The sequence below is a fragment of the Ceratotherium simum genome, chromosome 6, assembly GCF_057802395.1.
Source record: "Ceratotherium simum simum isolate JZ-2026a chromosome 6, ASM5780239v1, whole genome shotgun sequence".
Classification (NCBI taxonomy): domain Eukaryota; kingdom Metazoa; phylum Chordata; class Mammalia; order Perissodactyla; family Rhinocerotidae; genus Ceratotherium; species Ceratotherium simum.
Window position 1 is genome coordinate 32,790,262 of NC_141905.1, and position 26,539 is coordinate 32,816,800.

At 39.4% G+C, this 26,539-nt stretch overlaps 1 protein-coding gene across 4 annotated transcripts in view; it reads left to right on the top strand.

Moving 5' to 3' along the window:
- The window catches only part of PBLD (phenazine biosynthesis like protein domain containing), a 46,276-nt gene that overhangs the window by 7,494 nt on the left and 12,243 nt on the right, over nucleotides 1-26,539 (top strand). For 2 of the 4 annotated variants that reach the window (XM_004427066.3, XM_087432135.1), the window contains exon 2: nucleotides 18,241-18,379. The exons of 1 other annotated variant lie outside the window; for it this stretch is intronic. In XM_004427066.3, coding sequence (XP_004427123.1) covers nucleotides 18,296-18,379 — 84 coding nt within the window. In that variant the 5' untranslated portion in view covers nucleotides 18,241-18,295. Of the gene's footprint in view, nucleotides 1-18,240; nucleotides 18,380-21,811; nucleotides 24,373-26,539 lie in introns of those variants that run through there. One more of the 4 variants, XM_087432134.1, reaches the window with a different exon arrangement.

Genomic DNA, 26,539 nt, shown 5'->3' on the forward strand with positions numbered 1-26,539 from the left:
CCTCCCTGCCTCTCTGCCTCCCTGCCTCCCTTTCTTCCTTCCTTCCTTTCTTCCTTTCTTCTTTCCTCATGGATATTAATTTTATACTTTTGGTTATAGGCCAATACCACATTACTTATTTTGTTGCTCAAATTGTTCTTGCTTAGGCCACTGGGAGCTCTTTCAGTTTGGTTCCTGTATCCTTTTGACATGCCCCTATCCGTTTTATTTTTATTTTATTTAATTTTTATAAATTTTATTATTATTATTTTTTTGCTGAGGAAGATTCACCCTGAGCTTACATCTGTGCCAGTCTTCCTCTATTTTGCATGTGGGTTGCTGCCACAGCATGGCTGCTGACGAGTGGTGTAGGTCCGTGCCTAGGAACCAAACCTGGGCCACCGAAGCAGAGCATGCCGAACTTAACCACTAGGCCGTGGGACTGGCCCTCCTTTTCATTTTTTGAGTACTGCCTTACTTTCTGGTACTAGAAGATGCTTTAGACTCATCTGGTATTTTCCCTGCCATTGCCCTAGAATTGGCCATTTCTCCAAGGAGCCCCAGTTCCTTTTATTATTGGGGAATGTTAATTTCCACATTTCCCGAATTTCCTTTTCCTTTTATTATTGATATGTACTTTTCTTCCCTTGTGGTGGAAGAACATACTTTGTATGATTCCAAGCTTTTAAATTTATTGAGACTTGTTTTACGGCCTAACTTACGGTCTATCCTGGAGAAAGTTCCATGTGCACTTGAGAAGAATGTGTTGTTTATGTTGTTGGGGGTGTTCTATAGATGTCTGTTAGGTCTAGTTGGTTTATAACGTTGTTAAAGTCTTCTGCTTCTGGGCCGGCTCGGTGGCGCAAGGGCTTAAGTGCACGCGCTCCACTGCAGCAGCCCGAGGTTCGCCAGTTCGGATCCCAGGCACGCACAGACGCACTGCTTGGCAAGCCATGCTCTGGCAGCGTCCCATATAAAGTATAAAGACTCAGTTTTCCCCATTAATTTCAAGAGAGAGTAAGACTCCACCAGTGCTTTACAAAAAGCTTATTAAGTCTCCAGCTGAGGCTTATTAATTCAAAGTTCAAAATATAAACATGGAGTACAGTTGGATAGTCAAATACAGCATCTTTATAGAGCAGCAGAAAGAGCCTAAGTAATTTTTGTCATGTGCTAAGGGTTTTGCCACTGCAAATGAAGTGCTGAATCATGTTTTACTTGCTTACAAAGGATTATAACATCAGTTTATAATCTATTTTCTGCAGTTTGCTCCAGCCTCTTGAACTTCTTAGGGGGCAAGAATATGGGTCTTATTTTCAAATAGTCAAAGTAGTTTTTAAAAATTTGGTTAAAAAAATTTGGTTGATAAATGGTGAATCATGATTATAAGATGAGAACCATAAACTTCAACAGGAAAGTGAAAAATTTCCAAAACAGTGGGTGTTTGAACATAAATGTAGTTCAGGAATTCAGAACTAGAACTATAAGTATTTTAAGAAAGGCAGTCTTCCAGAGCTTCTATTAAGTCTAGGAAATACTCATAAAAGTAAACACAAAGGAGTTGAGTACTATGTGCGTATATATATAAAATCTTCGTAGCTAGATGAAACTAATTTAAAAATAAATTTTCTTCCAAATTTTGATTTAAAACTTATTTTACTTACAATTTGTAATTCTTTTTTATATTTATTTTCTTTTCACCAGCTGGTAAAGTAGACAGTGTTCATGTACACTTTGAATGCCAGTACTCTATTATTAAGTATTTACATTTTAAAAGAACAAAACTGGCATTTATTAATGAGTAGCCTAGTTTTGAGGCAGCAGTCATAAGCAAAAGCTAAGTGGGTTCTTTGATGCTAACAGCTACAGAATAACAGTAATCAACTTTCTGTTGTGTGTAGCTACAGGAGACTGTAAACAAAGACTATTGCAGAGGGACAAAAAAGCATCAGTGTTCCCAGGCACACCCATGGGCAGGTTAATGACTAAGCTATTTGAACAAGAGAGGTTTATGATTTTCCTACATTTACATGGTAAATGGAACCAAGATTAGAATTCAAGGAAGTGTCTATTATGTTCCCAAAAACAAACCTGATGGACCTCTGGGGAAGGTAGTGGGACAGGGAATGATCAAGTGGGATTTTAGTTTTTTCTGTACTATCTCATGGTTTATAAGGTTATATCTGTATACTAGGTTGGTGATTAAAAACCAACTTTAAAAAAAAAAGAGTTAATAAAAAATAAACAAGTGGGACTTTATCAGATTAAAGAGCTTTTATAAGACAAATGAAACCAGAATCAAGATGAACAGACAACCAACCAGCTGGGAGAGAAAATTTGCAAAACATACATCTGACAAGGGGTTGATCTCCATAATATATAAAGAACTCACACAACTGAACAACAAAAAAACAAACAACCCGATCAAAAAATGGGCAGAGGAAATGAACAGACACTTCTCCAAGGAAGATATACAGATGGCCAATAGGCACATGAAAAGATGTTCAACATCACTAATCATCAGGGAAATGCAAATCAAAACAACACTAAGATACCACCTCACGCCCGTTAGAATGGCTATAATCACCAAGACAAAAAACAACAAGTGTTGGAGAGGATGTGGAGAAACAGGAACCCTCATACACAGCTGGTGGGAATGCAAACTGGTGCAGCCTCTATGGAAAACGGTATGGAGATTCCTCAAAGAATTAAAAATAGAGACGTCCTATGACCCAGCCATCCCACTACTGGGTATCTACCCAACGAACCTGAAATCAACAATCCAAAGAGGCTTATGCACCCCTATGTTCATTGCAGCAGTATTCACCATAGCCAAGAAGTGGAAGCAACCTTAGTGTCCCTCGTCTGACGATTGGATTAAGAAAATGTGGTATATATATACAATGGAATACTACTCAGCCATAAAAAAAGACAAAATCGTCCCATTTGCAACAACATGGATGGGCCTGGAGCGTATTATGTTAAGTGAAATAAGCCAGGAAGAGAAAGACAAACACTGTATGATCTCACTCATATGTGGAATATAAACCAACACATGGACAGAGAAAACTGTACTGTGGTTACCAGGGGCAGTGGGGGTGGGCACAAGGGGTGAAGGGAGTCATATATATGGTGATGGACAAACAAAATGCACAACCCAAAATTTCACAATGTTAAAAGCCATTAAAACATCAATAAAATAAATAAAATAAATAAAATAAAATAAAAAAATAAAAAAAGAGAGTTAAGGAGCTGGCCTAGTGGCGTAGTGGTTAAGTTCATGTGCTCCACTTCAGTGACCCAGGGTTCACATGTTCGGATCGCAGGTGCAGACCCACGCACCGCTTATCAGGCCATGCTGTGGCGGCATCCCCTATAAGTAGAGGATGAGGGGCATGGATGTTAGCCCAGGGCCAATCTTTCTCAGCAAAAAGAGGAGGATTGGCAACAGATGTTAGCTCAGGGCTAATCTTCCTCACACACACAAAAAAGAGAGTTAAAAAATATGACTAGTTGAGAAATTGTATGAATTTAAATTTCTGAGCTTGTACCTTCTGGGGGTAGTTGATTTCTATTTAAATGGCATATTTGTGTGGCATCATTGAGGGGCATATAAAGCCACTCTAGGGATCCAGATGGAATGTGAGTGAAGTTAGAGAAGGATAATTTAAATTATTTTAATTTAAAAATACATTTTAAAAACACCCTGTCTGATAGCTGCACCTCAGGACCAGCCATTAAGTTGACCAGGATGCCATAGTTTGTGCAAGCCCACTTGATGCCCAACCTCTTAATCTCAAATTCATGTCTGATGTGCAGTAAACCAATCACTGAGACATTGGTGCTTGGAGATAGAGAAAGTTTTATTCAAATGGGCCAAAATGAGAAGACAGGAGGTTAGGTTCTCTCAAATCTGCCTTCACAAGAGAAGAAAGCAGGGAGTTTTATAGAGCTAAGGGGCTTGGCAGGAAGAGTTTCAGAGAAACAAAGGGATAATCCATATTTCCTTCACTCCAGATAAGCCCTTGGGCAATCTGACTTCTGGTGTCAGTGGCAGCTGGGGGCTGGTTTTCTGATGATTGTAACTCCCTTGAAGGCATTCTTTTTCTTGTACAGCACAAGCTCATAAATCCTTGTGACCCTTGTGTCACCCCTCGGGTTAAATAAGAAAAACAACAAATTAACAAGATTAATTTCTTTTCATCCATGTGTGTGTTGGGAAAAAGGTCAAAAGGTAATCATTTTCTTATTGAATATTTACGGTAACCCTCAGGTACCTGGCTTCACACTTACTGGGTAAAGAAAGGCAAGTCACAGGCCAGCACTGGTGGCCTAGTGGTTAAGTTCAGAGCGTTCCTGCCTAGGCAGCCTGAGTTCGGTTCCTGGGTGTGGACCTATATCACTTGTCTATCAGTGACCATGCTGTGATGGTGGCTCACATACAAAATAGAGGAAGATTGGCAACAGACGTTAGCTCAGGGCGACTCTTCCTCAGAAAGAAAAAAAAAGGCAATTTGCTTAAACTTTACCTGCCTCAAATTTTCTCTCAGTGATTCAGGGGAGGTTAAAGTTGCCTTTTCCTTACAGAAATGAAATCAAAATTTTAAGGAGAGAGAGAGAAAAAGAGAGACATCTTCAGAAATAAATTCTAAATTAGATCCTCAGGGTAGAGAGGCATGGCATATTCATGAGCCTCTCACCTCTCCCTGGGCGCCGAGCATTGGAGCCTGACACACAGTAGCTGTTGAACTGAACTTTGGATTTCTGAACCCACAAAGATGAAGACCAAATCATGAACATTGGCTCCAGCAGGTCTTTATAGCCTCATCTCCACCCTCTCTTATCCTCTTCCCCCTTCTATTTCCATATCCAGTTGCTTGCCCTCTGATCCATCCATGCACTCTGTCAAAGGTGCCTGTTCCCATCTTCTGGAACTGCTGAACACTTTTTTGTGTTTTTGCACCCACTCCAATGTCACCTCATCTCTGGAGCTCCCTCTGACTGTTTCCTGGGCAGAGTTATTGCTCTCTCATTGTGTTCCTAAGCATTTTATCTATATCTTTTTCTTTCATATTGTACTTTTTACATTGGTCTCCCCATTGGCTGAGAATTCCTTGAGAAAGAGTTAGTGACTCATTCATCATTTTATCCCCAAATTCTAGCATGTACCTGGCATTTAGGAAATACACAGTAATTATTTTTAATTAAAAAAAATTTATTTTTTAATTGATGTTTTAATAGTTTTTAACATTGTGAAATTTTGGGTTGTACATTTTTGTTTTTCCATCACCATATATGTCTCCCTTCACCCCTTGTGCCCCCCCCACCCCCATTGCCCCTGGTAACCACAATACGGTTTTCTCTGTCCATGTGTTGGTTTATATTCCACATATGAGTGAATTCCACAGTGTTTGTCTTTCTCTTTCTGGCTTACTTCACTTAACATAATACCCTCCAGGCCCGTCCATGTTGTTGCAAATGGGACGATTTTGTCTTTTTTTATGGCTGAGTAGTATTCTATTGTATATATATACCACATTTTCTTGATCCAATTGTCAGTCGAGGGACACTTAGGTTGCTTCCACTTCTTGGCTATAGTGAACAATGCTGCAATGAACATAGGGGTGCATAAGCCTCTTTGGATTGTTGATTTCAGGTTCATTGGATATAGTCCCAGTAGTGGGATGGCTGGGTCATAGGACGTCTCTATTTTTAATTCTTTGAGGAATCTCCATACCGTTTTCCATAGAGGCTGCACCAGTTTGCATTCCCACCAGCTGTGAAATACACAGTAATTTTTGAAAATTAAGTTGTTAATGTGAATCCTACCTGAAGCATAATCTGCTAGCATAGAATACAAACAGGGATATTAATTGATTAAGTTAGATGATTAAAAAATAATTTCCTTTTTCTACCTTTTGACCCAGAATAAAAATTAAAATAAAATTATATAATACATTTTAGAAAAATATTTTTTATACATTTATGGTGTTAGAAATTTCATGCTCTTTCTTTTTTTTTTTCTTTTTCTTTATTTTTTTTGCCCCAAAACCCCAGTAGATAGTTGTATGTCATAGTTGCACATCCTTCTAGTTGCTGTATGTGGGACACGGCCTCAGTATGGCCAGAGAAGCGGTGCATTGGTGCGCACCCGGGATCCGAACCCAGGCCGCCAGCAGCGGAGCAAGCGCACTTAACCACTAAGCCACGGGGCCGGCCCTCATGCTCTTTCTATAGTGATTCTCTAAGTGCAGCATCAGCATCACCTGGGAACTTGTTAGAAATGTAAATTCTTGGGCCCCACCTTAGACTTACAAAGTCAGAAATTCTGGGCATGGAGTCCAGCAATCTGTGTTTTAACAAGTCCCGCAGATCATTCTGATGCATGCTAAAATCTGAGAACCACTGTTTTAGAACAAATAAAAATGCTTAAGAAACTTATACTTGGCCAACAACTCTTTTTATTTAATCAGAAATAATTCTTTAGTTTTCATACACAAGATAATATAGTTTTCTAGGGTTTCTTGTACCAAGGTCCTGTGTATTCTTGAGTGTCTGCAAATTCTGAGAATTTTTAAATTCTGAGTTTTCATTTTAATGATGGTCTAGAAAACTATTTTAACACTTAAGACAAAATTTCTCTTGTCACTCATATCACTATGTAGTGATAGTTTACAATTTCATGGAACTAAGATTTTAGTTCCTTAAGTGAGTGTTTCTCACTTATGGTCCTTGGATACATTCTAAGGCATAGTGATTAAGAACATGGACTCTGGAGTTAGACTCTTTGGGTTTAAATTTACTTAAATTCTCTGAGCCTCCATTTATTCATCCGTAAAATGGAGAGGGAGATTACAATAGTATCTATTTCATGGGGGTTGTCTGAGGATTAGAGGTTCTTAGAACCATGCCTAGCACATAATAAGGGCTCAATAAGTATTAACTATTATTATTGTTCTTGGAAATTAGGATTGTGTTGGGCTGCAAGTAACAGAATATTGGACTATATTAGTTTGCTATTGCTGCTGTAACAAATGACCACAACCGTAGTGGCTAACAACAACACAAATTTATTATTTTATAGTTCTGGATATCAGAAGTCCAAAATGGATGTCACTGGGCTAAAATCAAAGTGTTAGCAGGGGTGCTGCTATGGACTGAATTGTGTCCTCCTCCCCCCCAAATCCATATCTTAGAGTTGTAACCCCCAATGAGATGGTATTTGGTGATGGGGCCTTTGGGAGGTAATTAGGTTTAGATGAGGTTGTGAGGGTGGGGTCCTCATGACGGGATTAGTGTTCTTATAAGAAGAGCTACCAGAGAGCTTGCTCCCTTCCTCTCTCTGCCATGTGAGGACATAGCAAGAAGGTGGCTATCTGTAAGCCAAGAAGAGAGTCCTCACCACAAACCAAATTTGTTGGCATCCTGACCTTCAACTTCTCAGACTCCAAACTGTGAGAAAATAAATTTCTGTTTAAGCCACTCAGTCTATGGCATTTTGCAATGGCATCCTGAACGGACTAATCCAAATTTGTTCCTTCTAGAGGCTCTAGGGGAGAATTTGTTTCCTTGACTTTTCCGATTTCTAAAGACCACCTACATTCCTTGGCTTGTGGCTCCTTCCTCTGTCTTCAAGCCAGCAGCATAGCATGTTCAAATGTCTCTCTGACTTGGACTTTTCTGCCTCCTTCTTCCATTTTTAAAGACCCCTGTGACATTGGGTCCACTGGATAATCGAGAATAATCTTATTTTAAGGTCAGTTGATTAGCAACCTTAATCCCATCTGCAATCTTAATTCCCCCTTGCCATGTAACATAACATATTCACAGGTTCTTGGAATTAGGATGTGGACATCTTTGGGGAACCATTATTTTTTTTTTCATTTTTTTTATTGTGAAAGTTTTGTTGTACATTATTGTTTGTCAGTCACCATATAAGTGCATCTCTCCACCCCTTGTGCCCACCCCCCACCCCACTAGCCCCTGGTAACCACCAAACAGTTCTATCTGTCCATGTGTTGCTTTATCTTCCACATATGAGTGCAATCATGCCCTGTTTGTCTTTCTCATTCTGGCTTATTTCACTTAACATAATACCCTCCAGGTCCATCCATGTTGTTGCAAATGGGACGATTTTGTCTTTCTTTATGGCTGAGTAGTATTCCATGGTATATATATACCACATCTTCTTTATCCATTCATCACTCAAGGGACACTTGGGTTGCTTCCATGTCTTGGCTATAGTGAATAATGCTGCGATGAACACAGGAGTGCATAAGCCTCTTTGGATTGTTGATTTCAGGTTCATTGGGTAGATACCCAGTAGTGGGATAGCTGGATCATAAGGTGTTTCTATTTTCAATTTTTTGAGGAATCTCCATACTGTTTTCCATAGAGTCTGCACCAGTTTGCATTCCCATGAGCAGTGGATTAGGGTTCCCATTTCTCCACAGCCTCTCCAGCATTTGTTGCTTCTTGTCTTGGTGATTATAGCCATTCTAATGGGTGTAAGGTGATATCTTAGTGTGGTTTTGATTTGCATTTCCCTGATGACTAGTGATGTTGAGCATCTTTTCATGTGCCTATTGGCCATCTGTATATCTTCTTTGGAGAAGTGTCTGTTCATTTCCTCTGCCCATTTTTTGATTGGGTTGTTTGTTTTTTTTGTTATTCAGTTGTGTGAGTTCTTTATATATTATGGAGATTAATCCCTTGTCAGATATACGGTTTGCAAATATTTTTTCCCAGCTGGTGGGTTCCCTATTCATTTTGATCCTGGTTTCCTTTGCCTTGTATAAGCTCTTTAATCTGATGAAGTCCCACTTGTTTATTTTTTCTTTTGTTTCCCTTGTCTGAGTAGACATGGAATTCAAGAAGATCCTTTTATGGCTGATGGCGAGTGGTGTACTACCTATATTTTCCTCCAGGAGTTTTATAGTTTCAGGTCTCACCTTTAGATCTTTGATCCATTTTGAGTTAATTTTTGTGTATGGTGGAAGAAGGTGGTCTACTTTCATTCTTTTGCAAGAGGCTGTCCAGTTTTCCCAGCACCATTTATTGAAGTGACTTTCCTTTCTCCACTGTATGTCCTTAGCTCCTTTGTCAAAGATTAGCTTCCCACAGATATGAGGTTTTATTTCTGGACTTTCAATTCTGTTCCATTGATTTGTGTGTCTGTTTTTGTACCAGTACCATGCTGTTTTTTTTTTTTTTTTGGTGAGGAAGATCAGCCCTGAGCTAACATCTGTGCTAATCCTCCTCTTTTTTTGCTGAGGAAGACCAGCTCTGAGCTAACATTTATTGCCAATCCTCCTCCTTTTTTTCCCCCAAAGCCCCAGTAGATAGTTGTGTGTCATAGTTGCACATCCTTCTAGTTGCTGTATGTGGGATGCGGCCTCAGCATGGCCGGGGAAGCAGTGCATCGGTGCGTGCCTGGGATCCGAACCCGGGCTGCCAGTAGCAGAGCACAAGCACTTAACCGCTAAGCCACGGGGCCGGCCCAGTACCATGCTGTTTTAATTACTATCGCTTTGTAGTATGTTTTGAAGTCAGGGATTGTGATGCCTCCGGTCTTGTTCTTCTTTTTCAGGATTGCTTTAGCTATACGGGGTCTTTTGTTGCCCCATATGAATGCTAGTATTCTTTGTTCTATTTCTGTGAAGAATGTCCTTGGGATTCTGATTGGGATTGCATTGAATCTGTAGATTGCTTTAGGTAGTATGGACATTTTAACTATGTTTATTCTTCCAATCCAAGTGCCTAGAATATTTTTCCATTTCTTTATGTCATCATTGATTTCGCTCAATAATGTCTTATAGTTTTCATTGTATAGGTCTTTCACTTCCTTAGTTAAATTTACTCCTAGATATTTTATTCTTTTTGTTGCCATTGTAAACGGGATTGTCTTCTTGAGTTCTCTTTCTGTTAGTTCGTTGTTGGTATATAGAAATGCAACTGATTTCTGTAAGTTGATTTTGTACCCTGCCACTTGGCTGTAGTTGTTGATTATTTCTAATAGTTTTCCAATGGATTCTTTAGGATTTTCTATATATAAGATCATGTCGTCTGCAAACAGCGGGAGTTTCACTTCTTTGTTGCCTATTTGGATTCCTTTTATTCCTTTTACTTGCCTAATTGCTCTGGCCAGAACCTCCGGTACTGTGTTGAATAAGAGTGGCGAGAGTGGGCACCCTTGTCTTGTCCCTGTTTTCAGAGGGATGGCTTTCAGTTTTTCCTCATTGTGTATGATGTTGGCTGTGGGTTTGTCATACATGGCCTTTATTATGTTAAGGTACTTTCCTTCTATACCCATTTTGTTGAGAGTTTTTATCATAAATGGATGTTGGATCTTGTCAAAAGCCTTCTCTGCATCTATTGAAATGATCATATGGTTTTTATTCCTCGTTTTGTTAATGTGGTGTATCACATTGATTGATTTGTGGATGTTGAACCATCCCTGTGTCCCTGGTATAAATCCCACTTGATCATGGTGTATGATCTTTTTAATGTATTGCTGTATTCGGTTTGCCAATATTTTGTTGAGGATTTTTGCATCTATGTTCATCAGGGATATTGGTCTGTAGTTTTCCTTCTTAGTATTGTTCTTGCCTGGCTTTGGTATCAGGGTGATGTTGGCCTCGTAGAATGTGTTGGGAAGTGTTCCATCTTCCTCTATTTTTTGGAATAGTTTGAGAAGGATAGGTATTAAGTCTTCTTTGAATGTTTGGTAAAATTCTCCAGAGAAGCCATCTGGTCCTGGACTTTTATTTTTTGGGACGTTTTTGATTACTGTTTCAATCTCTTTACTTGTGATTGGTCTGTTCAGGTTCTCTATTTCTTCTTGATTCAGTTTTGGGAGGTTGTATGAGTCTAGGAATTTATCCATTTCTTCTAGATTGTCCAATTTGTTGGCATATAGTTTTTCATAGTATTCTCTTATAATCTTTTGTTTTTTTTAATAATTTTATTTATTTATTTATTTTCCCCCCAAAGCCCCAGTAGACAGTTGTATGTCACAGTTGCACATCCTTCTAGTTGCTGTATGTGGGACGTGGCCTCAGCATGGCCGGAGAAGCAGTGTGTTGGTGCGCGCCTGGGATCCGAACCTGGGCCGCCAGCAGCAGAGCACGCGCACTTAACTGCTAAGCCACGGGGCCGGTCCATCTTATAATCTTTTGTATTTCTGTGGTATCTGTTGTAATTTCTCCTTTTTCATTTCTAATTTTATTTATTTGAGGCTTCTCTCTTTTTTTCTTGGTGAGTCTGGCTAAGGGTTTGTCAATTTTATCTTCTCAAAGAACCAGTTCTCCATTTCATTGATCCTTTCTACTGTTTTTTTAATTTCAGTTTCATTTATTTCTGCTCTGATTTTTATTATTTCCCTCCTTCTGCTGACTTTAGGCTTTGTTTGTTCTTCTTTTTCTAATTCTGTTAGGAGTAGTTTCAGGTTGCTTATTTGGGCTTTTTCTTGTTTGTTAAGGTGGGCCTGTATTGCTATGAGTTTCCCTCTCAGGACCGCTTTTGCTGCATCCCATATGAGTTGGTACGGTGTATTTTCATTTTCATTTGTCTCCAGATATTCTTTGATTTCTCCTTTAATTTCATCAATGATCCATTGGTGGTTTAGTAGCATGTTGTTGAGTCTCCACAGCTTTGTCACTTTCCCGGTTTTTTCCTTGTAGTTGATTTCTAACTTCATGGCACTATGGTCTGAAAAGACGCTTGTTATGATTTCAATCTTCTTAAATTTATATAAGCATGCCTTGTTTCCCAACATATGGTCTATTCTTGAGAATGTTCCATGCGTGCTTGAGAAGAATGTGTAATGTGCTGTGTTTGGATTGAGTGCTCTGTATATGTCTGTTAAGTCCATCTCATCTAGTTTTTCATTTAGGTCCATTATTTCCTTATTTATTTTCTGTCTGGATGATCTGTCCATTGATGAGAGTGGGGTGTTAAGATCCCCTACTATTATTGCGTTGTTGTTAATATCTTCTTTTAGGTTTGTTAATAGTTGCTTTATGTATCTTGGTGCTCCTGTATTGGGTGCATATATATTTAAAAGTGATATGTCTTCTTGGTGGAGTGTCCCTTTTATGATTATATATTGCCCCTCTTTGTCTCTTATCTGTTTTATCTTGAAGTCAACTTTGTCTGATATAAGTATGGCAACACCTGCTTTCTTTTTTTTGCCATTAGCTTGGAGTATTGTCTTCCATCCTTTCATTCTGAGCCTGTGTTTGTCTATAGAGCTGAGATGTGTTTCCTGGAGACAGCATATTGTTGGGTCTTGTTTTTCAATCCATCCCACCACTCTGTGTCTTTTGATTGGAGAGTTCAGTCCATTTACATATAGGTATGAAGGCTTTTTGTTATTTTATCGCTCTTTTTCTGGTTCTTTTGCATTTCTTTTGTTTCTCGTCTCCTGTGTTTCGGACTGCCAATGCAGTTTGGTAGTTCTGTATGGGGGTTCTCTTAGTTGTCTCTTTCTTTATCATGTGTGATTCTGTTCTGATTATTTGGTTAGTGGTTACCATGAGGTTTGTATAAAACATCTCATGGAAGTGATAGTCCATTTTTTGATGGCCTTTATTCCCTTAGACTAAGTCGATTTGATCCCTTTCCTCTTCCCCTTCTACGTTATTGTTGTCACATCTTATTCCTTCTTGTGTTGTGAGTTCGTGTTTAACATGATGAGGTTATATTTATGCTTGGTGTTTACCTTCCCTTGATCTTTGGTTTTATAATTAAGTATTTGCTAATCTGTTTTGACAGAGGACTGCAATTTTTCTGGTTTTGTCGATCTATTTTCCTCCTCGTTCAAAACTTTGAATCCCCTTTCTCTTTTTTTCCTCAGGGATGAGGGCCTTCTTGAGCACTTCTTGTAGTGGGGGTCTTGTGGCAATGAACTCCCTTAGCTTTTGTTTATCTGGGATAGTTATTATTTCTCCCTCATATCTGAAGGATATTTTTGCTGGATAGAGTATTCTTGGCTGAAAGTTTTTGTCCTTCAGAATTTTGAATATATCGTTCCACTCTCATCTAGCCCGTAAAGTTTCTGTCAAGAAATCAGCTGAGAGCCTGATAGGAAATCCTTTGAATGTTATTTTTTTTTGTCTAGCTGTCCTTAATATTTTTTCTTTGTCATTGACTTTTGCCAGCTTTACTACTATATGCCTTGGAGAGGGTCTTTTCGTGTTGGTATATTTAGGAGATCTGTTGATTTCATTCACTGGTATTTCCAGTTCTTTCCCCAGGTTTGGGAAGTTCTCAGATATTATTTATTTGAACAAGTTCTCTGCTCCTTTTTCCTTCTCTTCTCCCTCTGGAATACCTATAATCCTTATGTTGGATTTCCTAATTGAGTCAGATAGTTCTCAGAGAGTTTCTTCATTTCTTTTTAGTATTAGTTCTCTTTTCTCCTCCACCTGGAGCACTTCTCCATTGCTGTCCTCAATATTGCTAATTTTTTCCTCCATATTGTCGGCTCTGGTGCTTAAAGCTTCCAGATTTGTCTTTATCTCCTCTATTGTGTTTTTCATCTGTAAGATTTCTGATTGGTTTTTTTTTATAGTTTCAATCTCTTTTGTGAAGAAACTCCTGATTTCATTGAATTGTCTGTCTGTGTTTTCTTGTATTTCATTAAGTTTTTCTATGATGGCTATTTTGAATTCTCTGTTGTTAAGGTTATACGTTTCTGTGCTTTCCGGGTTGACTTCTGGGTGCTTCTCATTTTCCTTTTGGTCTGGAGATTTAATATATTTTTGCATGGTGCCTGTTGGTGTTGGCTTACCTTTCCTCATAGTGAAAATATATGGTCACAGTTTCCTCTTGCTGCCACTGGGTGGGGGTCAATGGCTGTGTATTCTAGCCTGCCTCAATCTGCGGGCACTCTCGTCAGCCCCTGCCTGATCTGAGGCGTGGCTGAGTGGAGGCTACTGGGGGGGAAGCGTGGAAACAGCTGGGGCTGGAGCATAGCTAGGCTGAAGCAGCTGGGGCTTGGGTGCAGGTGGGTTGAAGCAGCTGCAGCTGAAGTGCTGCTGGGCCAAAGAAGCTGGAAATGGAGTGCACTGGGCCAAAGAAACTGGAACTGGAGTGCGCTGAGCTGAAGAAGGAGGAGCTGGAGTGCTGCTGGGCCACAGAAGCTGGAACTGGAGTGCGCTGGGCCAAAGAAGCTGGAACTGGAGTGCGGCGGGCCAAACTTGCTGGCGCCAAGTCAGCTGGAGCCTGCGCACAGGCCAAGCCGAAGCCGCTGTGGCGGGGGCGGGGGGCAGTCAAGCTGAAGGAGCTGGGGGTGGGGCACGTTCCAGCTGAAAGAGCTGGGGCCGTGGCCCGGTGGAGCTGGGGAAGCTGGGACCATGGCTTGGTCCAGCTGGAGCAGCTGGGGCTGTGGCGTGGTGGGGACTAAGCTGCCGCTGCCTCTAGTGCAGGGGCACAGGCTCGCCCCACTACTGGTCGGGCCTGGGTGCCTGGGAGCCGCTGCGTTGGGGACGGGGCTGAGCTGAAGCACTGCTGTGCTGAAGCACCAGTTGGGCGGGCCGGGTGGGGGAGGGGCGCTTACTTTCCCCTCCCCGATGTCAGAGGTTTCTCTCCTCGCTGTTGCTCTCTGCTCTCCTGAGGGGCTAGCTTGTTGAAACTACCCTCGCAACAGTTCCGCTCGCTCTGTAGGGGAATCCCTTCAGGCTGTGAGGGGTCTTGCAGAGCACCGTTTTTCACATGGCGAGCCACCCCTCCCCCTCCTCTGAGAGCCGCACTGTCTCGGTCTCTGGGTCGCAGTCCTTGGGGAAGGAAGGGAGAGCCTCTTACCTCCTTCCACTTACTTTGGAGATTCCAGAACCTCAGTCCTCGGGTGTATGGCTGCCTGGGTGCCTCAGACATCCTCCGTGTTGTGTGAATAGCTTCTGTTGGAATATGAATGTCCTTTTTGTTGGGTCTTAGAGGGGGAGAGTTCAATGGAGGAAGCTCACTCTGCCATGATGCTCTGGGGAGCCATTACTTTTGCTACCACATGGACTAACAATGACTTGAACCTTAAGGACATTTGTTGTTTACTTAAGAAGTTTGGAAGTAGGAGCTTCTAATGTTTATTTAGCAGGTTAACTGTATCGTCAAGAACCTATACTCTTTCTTTCTTACCTAGTTTGTTAGCTTTTCATCTTCATATTTGTCATTTCATGGTCAAAAGATAATTGTTGCATTTCCAGGCATCAGCAACATGTTCAAGACAGGAAAAAGAGGAGGGGCAGTGATAGTCCACTCTCCTCTCAGATCTGCCCCTTTTACAGAAAGCAAAATATTTTCCGCAGAATCCCTCCAGCAATCTTTCCCTAATTGGATCATGTGGCCATCTCTAGCTGCAAGAGAATCTGGAATAGTGAGCATCTGGCAAAGGAGAATGAGACTGTTCTGATTGGCTTAGACCATTTGTGATTCATTGATGGGGCTGGGCACATTGCCTCCCCCGAAAAAAAACCAGAGTTCTTTTAGGAAAAGAGAAGCTCCAGTGTGTGCGTGTGGGGTGGAGGGAGGTGGCTGTTAAACAGGCAAATGACATTGGCTATTAGAGTCTTTGAGAATTTTTTCCCTTTAAAGAAATGTTTTCATTTGAGAAGCAATGCAGTATTTCTGGAAGCCTGATAAAGTACTTAGCTGTAAAATTTTATTCTTCTGTACTGAATTAGATTAAGAAACTTCAGAAGACTATTTAAACAAACATATTATTTTTAAAACTTTCACGTGGAATTCATAATGACTATAGAAAAATAAGACAGTCTTTTCAATATATATTTTCTCATCCCATTGAACATGTAGCTGGTGGCTAAGACCCATGAGGCTGAAGTTCAATGAGGCTAAAAACTTGCTCCTTTTGGCACACCTATGATTTCCATAATAATATCAATTCTATTACATTTATTTATTTATTTATTTATTTATTTATTTTTTCCCCCAAAGCCCCAGTAGATAGTTGTATGTCATAGCTGCACATCCTTCTAGTTGCTGCATGTGGGACATGGCCTCAGCATGGCCAGAGAAGCGGTGCGTCCGTGCGCGCCTGGGATCTGAACCCGGGCCGCCAGCAGCAGAGCGCATGCACTTAACCACTAAGCCACGGGGCCGGCCTCTATTACACTTATGAAAATTATGCTTCATTGTCAGAACTTTAATTTGTTTCTGTTCTCCATTCAAATTTTCTAAAATAAAGGCACTCTATAATAAAACTTCCAAATAATTGCATAAACAAACTGCAATGTACTGTCAATAATGATGATGCTACTGAAACTGAAATGTTGGCTGGCAGATGATACCATGTTGAGAAACTCTAAGTATTTGTCAGTCAATGTATGAAAGTCCAGTTTTGATGTATGCTCAGCATATTGTTTACTTAATTAATTCAATAAATATTTATGATGTGCCAGGCACTGTTCTAGGAACTGAAATTACAGCAGTGAAGAAAAACAAGAAGTTCTGACTTTATGCTCTTTACAGTCTGGTTAGATTAATTCAAGAAACACAAATGAAAACTCAAGATATTTTTTATCTATCAGAGTAGCAATAGGTAGGACACTTTCATATGCTGTCTGAATTGGTACATTCCTTCTGAAGATAAATTTAACTATATGTGTAAGTTAAGATATCTCTATGCTTGACCCAGGGATTTCACTTTTAGGAATCTTTTCTAATGAGAGAATCAGAAGTGCAGACCAAGATTTACATTCAGCAATTTGATCACTACATTATCTTTACAAGTGAAAAATTAGAAATAAATATTCACCAAAAGGTAAATGATTAAATAAATTATAGCATATCCATAAGTCTATTGTATGTCTATTAAAATGATATTTTTGAAGCATTTAGTGCCCTTGGAAAATACTAATGCTACACTGTTAAGAGGGTAAAAATTCTGATTAAAAACTGTATATCTAAAATAATAATGCTATTGCTTGGAGGTCAAAGGTACAAACTTAGTGAAGATATTGAAGGGGATCAAAAGGTACAAACTTCAAGTTATAAAATAATTAGGTCATGGGGATGTAATGTACAGCATGGTGACTATAGTTAATAATACTGTATTGCATATTTGAAAGTTGCTAAGAGAGTGGATCTTAAAAGTTCTGATTACAAGAAAAAAATTTTTTTTGTAACTATATATGGTGATGGATGTTAACTAGACTTGTGCTCATTTCGCAGTATATACAAATAGTGAATCATGTTGTACACCTGAAACTAATATAATGTTACATGTCAATTATAGCTCAATAAAAAAAAATTTTAAAACGCAGGCATTTGGCAAGAAAGTGAAGCAAAACACTTGTATAAAAATTAACAAAAAGAAACAAACCTGTAGGCCTGGGAGCTGCCTAGAGGGCATGTTAGGATGGGTTATTTTCTTTTGGATTCAAACAAAGCACCCCTACTTTGCTGAATTTTCTTCAAGTTCTATAACTTTGGGAGGGAGGAATCCCTCCATTACTATAACAAAACTGATGCTTTCTAGTAAAGCAGAGGAAACACCCAGAATGTTAACAGAACTTATCTCTAGGGAGTGGAAGTATAGGAGATTCTTCTTTTTTTTTTGCTTCTTGTATTTTATAGATTTCCAGTAAAGAGAAAGTATTATTTTTATCATGAAAAGCTTTAACAAATCTGTATCACGAGCTCAAAAACGTCACCATCTGCAGATTTATACAATAACATAAAATTAATTAAAGCCTGAGGCTCCTTTGACTATGTTAAGTAAAAAAAAAATCATTGCTGATTTGAGTGGTTATGGGTCACTTTTTAATTTTCCAATTTTTTATAATCAACATATTTTTTATAATTAGAAAAATGCATTCTTTTAAAAAGATAGTATATACCTGAAACTAACATAATATTGTATGTCAACTATACTTCAATTTAAAATAAATCAATAAAGGGTAGTCATACTCATTGGGAGACTGTAAGCAACATGTGTGCCCCTTGGATGTTTCATACACTTCATTAAAAATGTAGCCTGAGCTAGTTTTGGCTATTCTAAGGCAGAATATGATTATGTTGTTAAGTATATGTACAGTATGAAACGTCAATACAAAACCTGAAAAGAAAATATTCTATTCATGCAGTATTTCAAAACAAATTCAATTTACAGGCTTAAAAAAATTAGGGGATCATGTATCTTTAAATGTAGGTGTGTTAGAATAATTGCTTGACTTTGCATCTGGGAACTGCTAATTGCTTCAGTACACCAAGTAAAAAATTAACTTTTTTGTTTTGTGCAACAAGAAGTAAAGCAGGCTACCAGCAATTTTGAGAGCTTGCAAAAACAGCCTGCAAGGAAATGAAGCTCCCTATTTTCATAGCAGATGCATTCACAACAAAAGCATTTTGTGGGAATCCTGCTGCTGTTTGCCTCCTAGAAAATGTAAGTATTTTGTTTTGAAGCACAGTGCCTGAAATTCTAGATTACTGTAGAACCAAGTATTTCTTAAAAAACCAGACCTACCTGTTTGTTTACCTCTTTGGTTTGTATACTTTGTCAACTGATATCAGCAATGTTCATGTTGCAAGTTGATTTTGACCAAATTATATGACAAGAATGCATACACCTAGACACTTAAGTCTAGAGAGATGAAGATTCATGTAAAGAAGAACTAGAGACAATAAAAAAAAGAAGAACTAGAGCTCCGTTTTAGCCATCTGGTTTTCATAGAGTTAGCACCAAACGTGGAGGAGAATGAAATTAGATGAGTTTTATGTGACTGGACATGACTGATATTACATTTAGCATAAAAGATTCTAGCTGGATATCTTTAACTTTTCCTATAATTCAGACAATTAGAAATTATTTTCAGGGCAAAGAAATGAGACATTTTGCAATGAATTAAGTAATTAAGCAGAAAGATAGAAGGGATTAAGCTCTAATATAGGGAGAAATTAGTTTACTGAAAGTCTCATTTTAAAAATGGCTTTTTGATCAGGATTAGTATTAACAGAGTAGTCAAATATTCCTTGATCTTAGGTGCTTTGTATTAGTACCTAGATATTAGGAAACAAGCCTTCCACTCAGAGCAGTTAGTGCAAGAGTTGATTATTTGAGAATTACTTCAGGAACACAGTGAGCAATTGATGATCTTAAATAAGTCTTATTAAGTTGGGCAAAGTGTGTGTTGGGGCCTTCAAGTGCAGTGACTGTCAAGCTGGTCTGCACATTAAAATCACCCAAGGAGCTTTAAAAATTCCCATGCCCAAGCTGTATCCCAGACCAATTAGAACAGAATCTCTGGGGGTGGGACCCAGGCAGCACTGTTTTTTTAAGCTCCACAAGTGAGTCTAGTATGCAGCAAGATGGAGAACAGCTGAGGCTTTACTGAGATAAGTGAATATTGTTAATTGAGTCCTTGATACACTTATTTTCTCCCTCAAGTGGAGCAGCAAAATGGTGATCAAGAGTCCTTATCTCACCTTCGTGATACATTCATTACGCAACCTTGCGCTGGCATTTTCCAACCACAAAATGCAGAAAGTAATAAAGTTAATAGGCTTTATCAAGTAACACAAGAGCTTGGGAGGATTAGTGAGAGAAGAAGTAACAACCAGATTCTAAATCGTGAACTTTCTTTAGAAACAATCTGGCAAACATAACTTCACGTAAAGGAATTGTGGAATTGACTAAAACTGCTTGTCAAGTCTTAGTATACTTGCCCCATGTCCCCATGTAATATCCTTGAAGAGTTTTATTTTATTTATTTATTTTTTTTGTGAGGAAGATCAGCCCTGAGCTAACATCCATGCTAATCCTCCTCTTTTTTTTGCTGAGGAAGACTGGCTCTGAGCTAACATCTATTGCCAATCCTCCTCCTTTTTTTTTTTCCCCCAAAGCCCCAGTAGACAGTTGTATGTCATAGTTGCACATCCTTCTAGTTGCTGTATGTGGGACACGGCCTCAGCATGGCCGGAGAAGTGGTGCGTCGGTGCGCGCCCAGGATCCGAACCCGGGCCACCAGTAGTGGAGCGCGCATACTTAACCGCTAAGCCATGGGGCCAGCCCCCCTTGAAGAGTTTTGAAAATAGTTTCAAGTGATTTATGTACTCAATTTCCACCAGATGACAAGAATTAGCATTATTCTTCAATTTACTCCTTTTACCTCCAGTATACTCACTAAACACCAGACTTAATTATATCTATCTATCCATCTATCTATCTCTATTTCTCCATTAAAATATATCTTACATGTTATTTATGTATTTGGAAAAACTAAGAAATAAAAATTTAAGCAAAGAACTTAGCACAGTTCAAAGCAATATGCTTCAGTATGAATGGAAGAGAGAAAAAGAAGATGACGCAGGGCCGGCCCTGTGGCTTGGTGGTTAAGTGCGCGCGCTGCAATGTTGGTGGCCCGGGTTCGGATCCCGGGTGTGCATTGAGGCACCACTCCTCCGTCCATCCTGAGGCCGAGTCCCACATACAGCAACTAGAAGGATGTGCAGCTATGACATACAACTATCTACTGGGGCTTTGGGGGGAAAAAATAAAATAAATAAAATCTTTAAAAAAAAAAAAAAAAAGAAGATGACGCAGTCCATGATTCGGGATGCTCTCTTACGAGTCTCCCAGCTCACTTCTTCTTGGCCTTGGACCTGTGAGACCAGGCTCATTTGATGGCCTGTCAGGGACAACTGAATAGATATCTAAGGACTAGTTTGCTAGTTTTCTATTCTCTGGACATGAGAGTCCTGTTCTCCTGGAGGCTAATTGAGCACTTCCCCCAATTCATAATCAATAAAAATGATAGTGAAAGTATAAACTGTGGTTTCTGCCCTTGGATTCTTTTACCCACGGCTGGAGACAGTGGAGACCTGAAACACCTAGAGAGGACACAAGTAAATTCAGGAAAATATTAAGACAAATAAGTGCTAAACTTCATAATGTTGACCACAGTTCAGTAGGCATTTATAGCCTGTCATTAACGTATAAATACATGAACCAGGCTCTGGGGTTGGGACGGGAGGTACAAAGATTAGTAAGTTTGCCTGCCCTTGAGGTGCTCAAAGTCTAGTGCAGGAAACAGACATGTAAACCTGATCGTTATTCAGTAGTTAAACCACAGAGGCTAAAAGACCTAAAAGTGCCAGGTACAGTGGGGACTCAGAGAACGGAACAACATTGGGTTTTATGGAGGAGAAAATACTTCAGATTTTAAGTGCATGGCTTCAAGGAATAGTCTTTTTTGTTTTGTTTTGTTTAAAATTATTTAAAATTTGACCAAGATGAGACTAACCACAGAAGAACTTGGAGGACAGACTAAAGACTAGGTAATTGCACTTTGAGCTTTTCGAATACTTGATGAAAGACTGCTGGAAGGAAAAGAAAAAATTCTGGGTAACAACATTCCAAGAGCTTCTATAATATTCTAAAGTTTTATTTCATTTTCCTTTCTAGACAAGTCCCTTTTTGAAATTTTCACATGAGGAAATTATGACACTGTACATTAGGTGAAAACACAAACAGATTAAAGGCTAAAGGGAACATAGAACAGATATTGAAAAAAATATTTAACACCTTAAAAAAATTGATGGTGTCCTCAAATGCCTGACAATCAATTTGACAAAGATCATATAGAAACATGGAAAATGTATAGAAACAATATAAAAAAATGAAAAGGATACATTCGATGACAGCTGTGTAAAAACCTACAGGAACTCATGACCAACTATTGGAATAGGTCAGAAGGCTGTGGTAGTGATAAGAGGTGGTACTTCACTTATTTTTCTATAAACCACCTTTTTTTTTTTTTTGAGGAAGATTGGCCCTGTGCTAATGTCTGTTGCCAATCTTCCTCTTTTTTTTTTTTCTTTTTTTCTCCCCAAAGCCCCAGTACATAGTTGTGTATCATAGTTGTAGAGTTGTAGCTCTTCTATATGGGATACCACCTCAGCATGGCTTCATGAGCGGTGAGTAGGTCCGTGCCCAGGATCCAAACCGGTGAATCCCAGCCTACTTAGCAGAATGTGTGTGTAAACTTAACCGCTACGCCACTGGGCTGGCCCCCTAAACCAGCTTTAATATTTAGTGAAAATAACACATCAACAGGGGTAGGGAGCCCATATTTATTCTCCTTGATATTCTAACAAACCCCCAAGTTTTTTTGTTTTGTTGTTGTTATTGTATGTATGTATATGTGTATGTGTATGTGAGTATGATTAGGGTAGGGTTTCTCAGTAGCAGCACTATTGACATTTTGGACCAGGTAGTTCTTTGCTGTGTGAGGCTGTCATGTGCTCTGTAAAATGTTTGGCAGTATCCTTGGGCTTTACCCACTAGATGACAGTAGTCCCCCCGCCTTATCTCCCGGTCATGACAATCAAAGATCGCCCCCAGTTGAGAACCATTGTTTTAGAGGATACCTTTTCTAAAAAGCTTTATTTTTTAATATAAAACCTTCTAAAAGGTTTATTCTTGAGTTTTCCTGGTAAAATTATCTGTAAAAACAACTTTGTTGTGTGCTCAGTGTATACATTTATTCCAATTGAACTGGCATTTACTGGCTGTCTACCATGTGCTAGACACCGTGCTAGGATCAAATGTAATATTCATGTACATGCATTTTTATTCTTTTAAACACTAACAATCATTTCCAGTGACAGCAGGGAAGATTGGCTTCACACTTTTAAAGAGGAATGCTTAGTTTTAGTTCCTAAACTGCTTGCTGTTCCATTTTTCCTGGTTAAATTTAGAGAATACCAAAAGCCCCTTGACAGCCTGGTGGGTTGTGTATTTAAGGAAAAACAGGTGTATAGCAATACTGTGTTCAGTCCATGCTTTAACTCATGTAGGGAAGCTTATGGCGCAGTGGCCATTTCCAAACTTGGTGCCCTTCCTTAGAGAGAGGATCCCTGGCTCGATGTGACCACATTGAGTCAGAGGATTCTGGGGTTTCTATGGAGTTCCAACCTCATGTCTCATTTTTATGCCCAGAGAAGGGATGAGGAGTGCAGAGAAGATTCTTCTAGGGCATTGAAGGGTTTTCCTTTGCCCAGTATTTGAAAGAAGAGAGCAATGCAAAGGAGGGGGAAATGTCAGTGTGGGAATTTCTACTTCCCAAGTATCCTCATTGGCTTCTGGAATATAACCTCAGCTTTGGAAGAAATGACTTCAGGCAAGTTCATCCAGATACTGTGCTAATTGCTTTTCATATGTTATCTCACTTCACCCTCACGACCACTCTATTAGTAGGTCTTATTATTATTATCCTCATTTTACAGATGAGAAAACAAAGGAAGTTTAAGTAATTTACCTAAGTGGCTGACCTCAGGATCCCACTCCAGTTCTGCCTGACAGCAGGGCCCATGTTTTAACCCACCGTGCTCACCACTAGACTAGATGTCCTCCCCTTTTATGTGTTCCCACAGCACTCCTTACTGCTCAGTTGGCAGCATGCATCACTCTTACTGTAATTCATTCAATACCTGTCTTCCTCACTAGACTGCACATTCTATGAGATCTTAACCTGTTCTGACTTGTTCCAACACACATGGCTTAGCACATGGGAGGTGCCAAATATCTGTCGAGTGAAAGTGAAAATATTATAATCAATTAAATTTTGGCAAAATCTCCTAAAAGTTCTGTTAACCGACAATAATTGATCTTTTGTTCTCCTTGGTGGGGTGCCGTGGGTGGGGTATGCAAGGTCGGTATGAACTTTGAGTTCTTTGATGGAGCTGGAGAGACAAGGCATCCATAGGAACCATTAGGAAAAACTGAAGATGGCCTACTGTTTGAGTGCTGCATTGTGTGGACCTAACTTCACAATAGGAAATCCAAGTGCCTCAGAAGGAATCTCCCATTTCTTCTTGGATGATGTAGAACTTTCTATATCCAAGTGCTTTTCTTTTGCTGGAATCTATCTATAGCAGGACTGTCATGTTTAGGCTGTCATATTTCTAAACTGCCACAAGATGGGAGTATTTTAAACCTTTACTCTTGATCTTTTATGGGCCATATTGAGGATGGGACGAACCTCAGTGTCCCAATGCGTACACTGGAACTCAGAAAAACAAACACGAGTCTGTTTTTGCCGTTGTAAATTTGATTCATATGAGATTGCCGAAAGGAAATGGATATTAAAGAAAGAGAAAGCTATTGGTTTATAACTGTTGTGTGCTGCATTTGAAAATAAGCTTGAAGTGTAAAATGGAAAAATTATTGGAACCAAAATTCAACATTCTGAATGATGCAGTCTCTTTCTTTTGTTTCTAAAGCTCAAAGTTGAAGAAATACCAGCTTCTCATGATTCACCATTATCTTGGCCTTTGGTTCCAGTGTAGAAATTCAGCTGCCTGTGGTGCATATTGAGGGCTGCTACTATCAAACTTTCTACATTGTCTTTGGTCCCTCAGGCAAATAGCAGGTGCATTGTAAGTGTCCTGGGACAGAAATTATAGTTACAGAAATTCAAATTGCAGTCGGTGCAATATACCAAGGCAGAGAGGATTAAAGAGTGATGGTCAGTGAAGTGTGTGTTCTAACTCATGTGCAAAAAAAGCCCATTTGCAAAGAAATCTATTACCAATAGATGGTAAGCTTGGCTACAATGTCGGATGCTTTAATGCTTTTAGAGACTCTTATCCTAAAGGTTGAGAGAAGCAATACACAAAGGAAGGAAGGACAAGGGTAGGGAGTTTGGACAGATCAGATAGAGGAAGGACTGGCAGGCAGTGTAGGGTTCTGCAGCCAAGGAGGCAAATCCAGGAAGACCAGCATAGGCTTTTCTTTATCATACCTTCAATCACCATTGAGACCTGTGATTGCAGACTCCACACTAGAGAATTAAATGGCTCCCAGTTTCTCTCAGGTCTTGCATGCACGGGCATGTGGGCCAGTTTCCACAGGGAACATCCAACAGGCCATGGAAAGTGCTTGAGTTCAATTGTTAACATCTTTGCTTTGTTGGCTGGGCGGCCCCAGCAGCCCCCTCCCAACTCCTTTACTCAGCTGAGACTTCTCCATCCCAAGGCCCGCAGGTGTGACAGGTGCTCACTCCACTTCATTCCTACCATCTTAATTTTCCTTACCTTGGCTCATAGAATCCTAGAATGTCAAAGATCTAACAGAAGGAGAACAGTGTGAAGTCAAGTGACTTGCCCAAGAAGCTTCTCTAATACAAAGCTCTTTGCCCACATTTTCCTGCCCACCTCACCAAAATCTGCCCTTTTCTAAGTCCACCTCAAGGCCTCATCTTTAAAGTCCTAGAGTATTTATTGTTAAAATCTATGTATCTCAATTACATACTCTCTGGTGTTGCTCACTGTTGCTTTCTGTGTCTGTCTTGACTTCCCACCGAGACACTAAGCCCCTTTAACACAGGGCCGTTATCTTATGCACCAGGACTTCTCAAATGTTAATGTGCAGAGGGATCACCTTCGGATCTGGTTAAACTGGAGATTCTGATTCAGAAGGTCTGGGGTGGGGCCTGAGACTCTGCATTTCTAACAAATTCCCTTGGTAGTGGTGCTGATGCTATTGGCCCAGCACAGCACTCGGTAATTGATTGATTGCCGCTTTCCCCTCAGAAACGTTGTACGTTGTAGGAGTCCATTTTATCTGATAGACATTTGTTTTCATGTCTCCAGCATGTTAAAGGAATAGTATAGTTTGTCTTTGTTATGAGGAGGCAGGGTAGTGTGGCAGGTTAAAGCATGGGCTTTGAGCCACTCAAAATAAAAAGCTAACATTTATCAGGTACTTAACCATGTATTGGGCTCTGTGATGAGCACTTTATGTGCATTATTGGATTTAATCTTTTGAAAGAAAAACGTCAAGTAAAAACCAAAACCATTGTGTTATGTTTGGGGTTTCAGAAAATAAGTATCAATTTCTCAAGTGATTTCTCTTTCTATAGGACTACAGAGCTTCTATAGATTTTGAATACACTGCTCCTTTAAGAAAAGCTTAGTAAGTCTCCTGCTAGGATTTTTATATCAGCTGATAATTTAAAAATCATGACTGATTTTTCACAATAACCACTGTTTTATGCCTTATACAAGTATATGGAAAATGTTTCAAAAGAAATTGACTCAACTAAAAGAGTATTTAACTTGCATAACTCAGATAAATGAATTATGAATTTATTAGTAGAAAGCTATAATTCTTATTTCTGGGTTTCAGGAGCTCAAGAATAGTAAGTTTGGCCAAAGAAAAAATGCATTTGTTTTCAGATTTCTTTAGAATTCAAAATCTAGTGAGCATTTTGTCGATTAAAAAATTGATTTTCATTCTCAAAAGGAAAACTCATATTTCTGATCCGTTTTTTTCTTAAGAGGAATGTGTGTGTGCATATATATGAATGTATGTGTCCATAATAGCCCTTGACTTAAGTACTATTGTCCTCATTTTAAAGCTTGTGCAAACTGAGGCTCCATGAGATTAAATGACTTGGCCACTTTTGCACTGCTACTAGGGGCTGACCCAGGATACAAATCCAATTCTGTCTGTTTCCAAAGCCAGCATTATTTTTTTAAACATTTTATTTTGAAAAATTAAAAACCTACAGAAAAGTTTCAGGAATGGTACAATGAACATCCA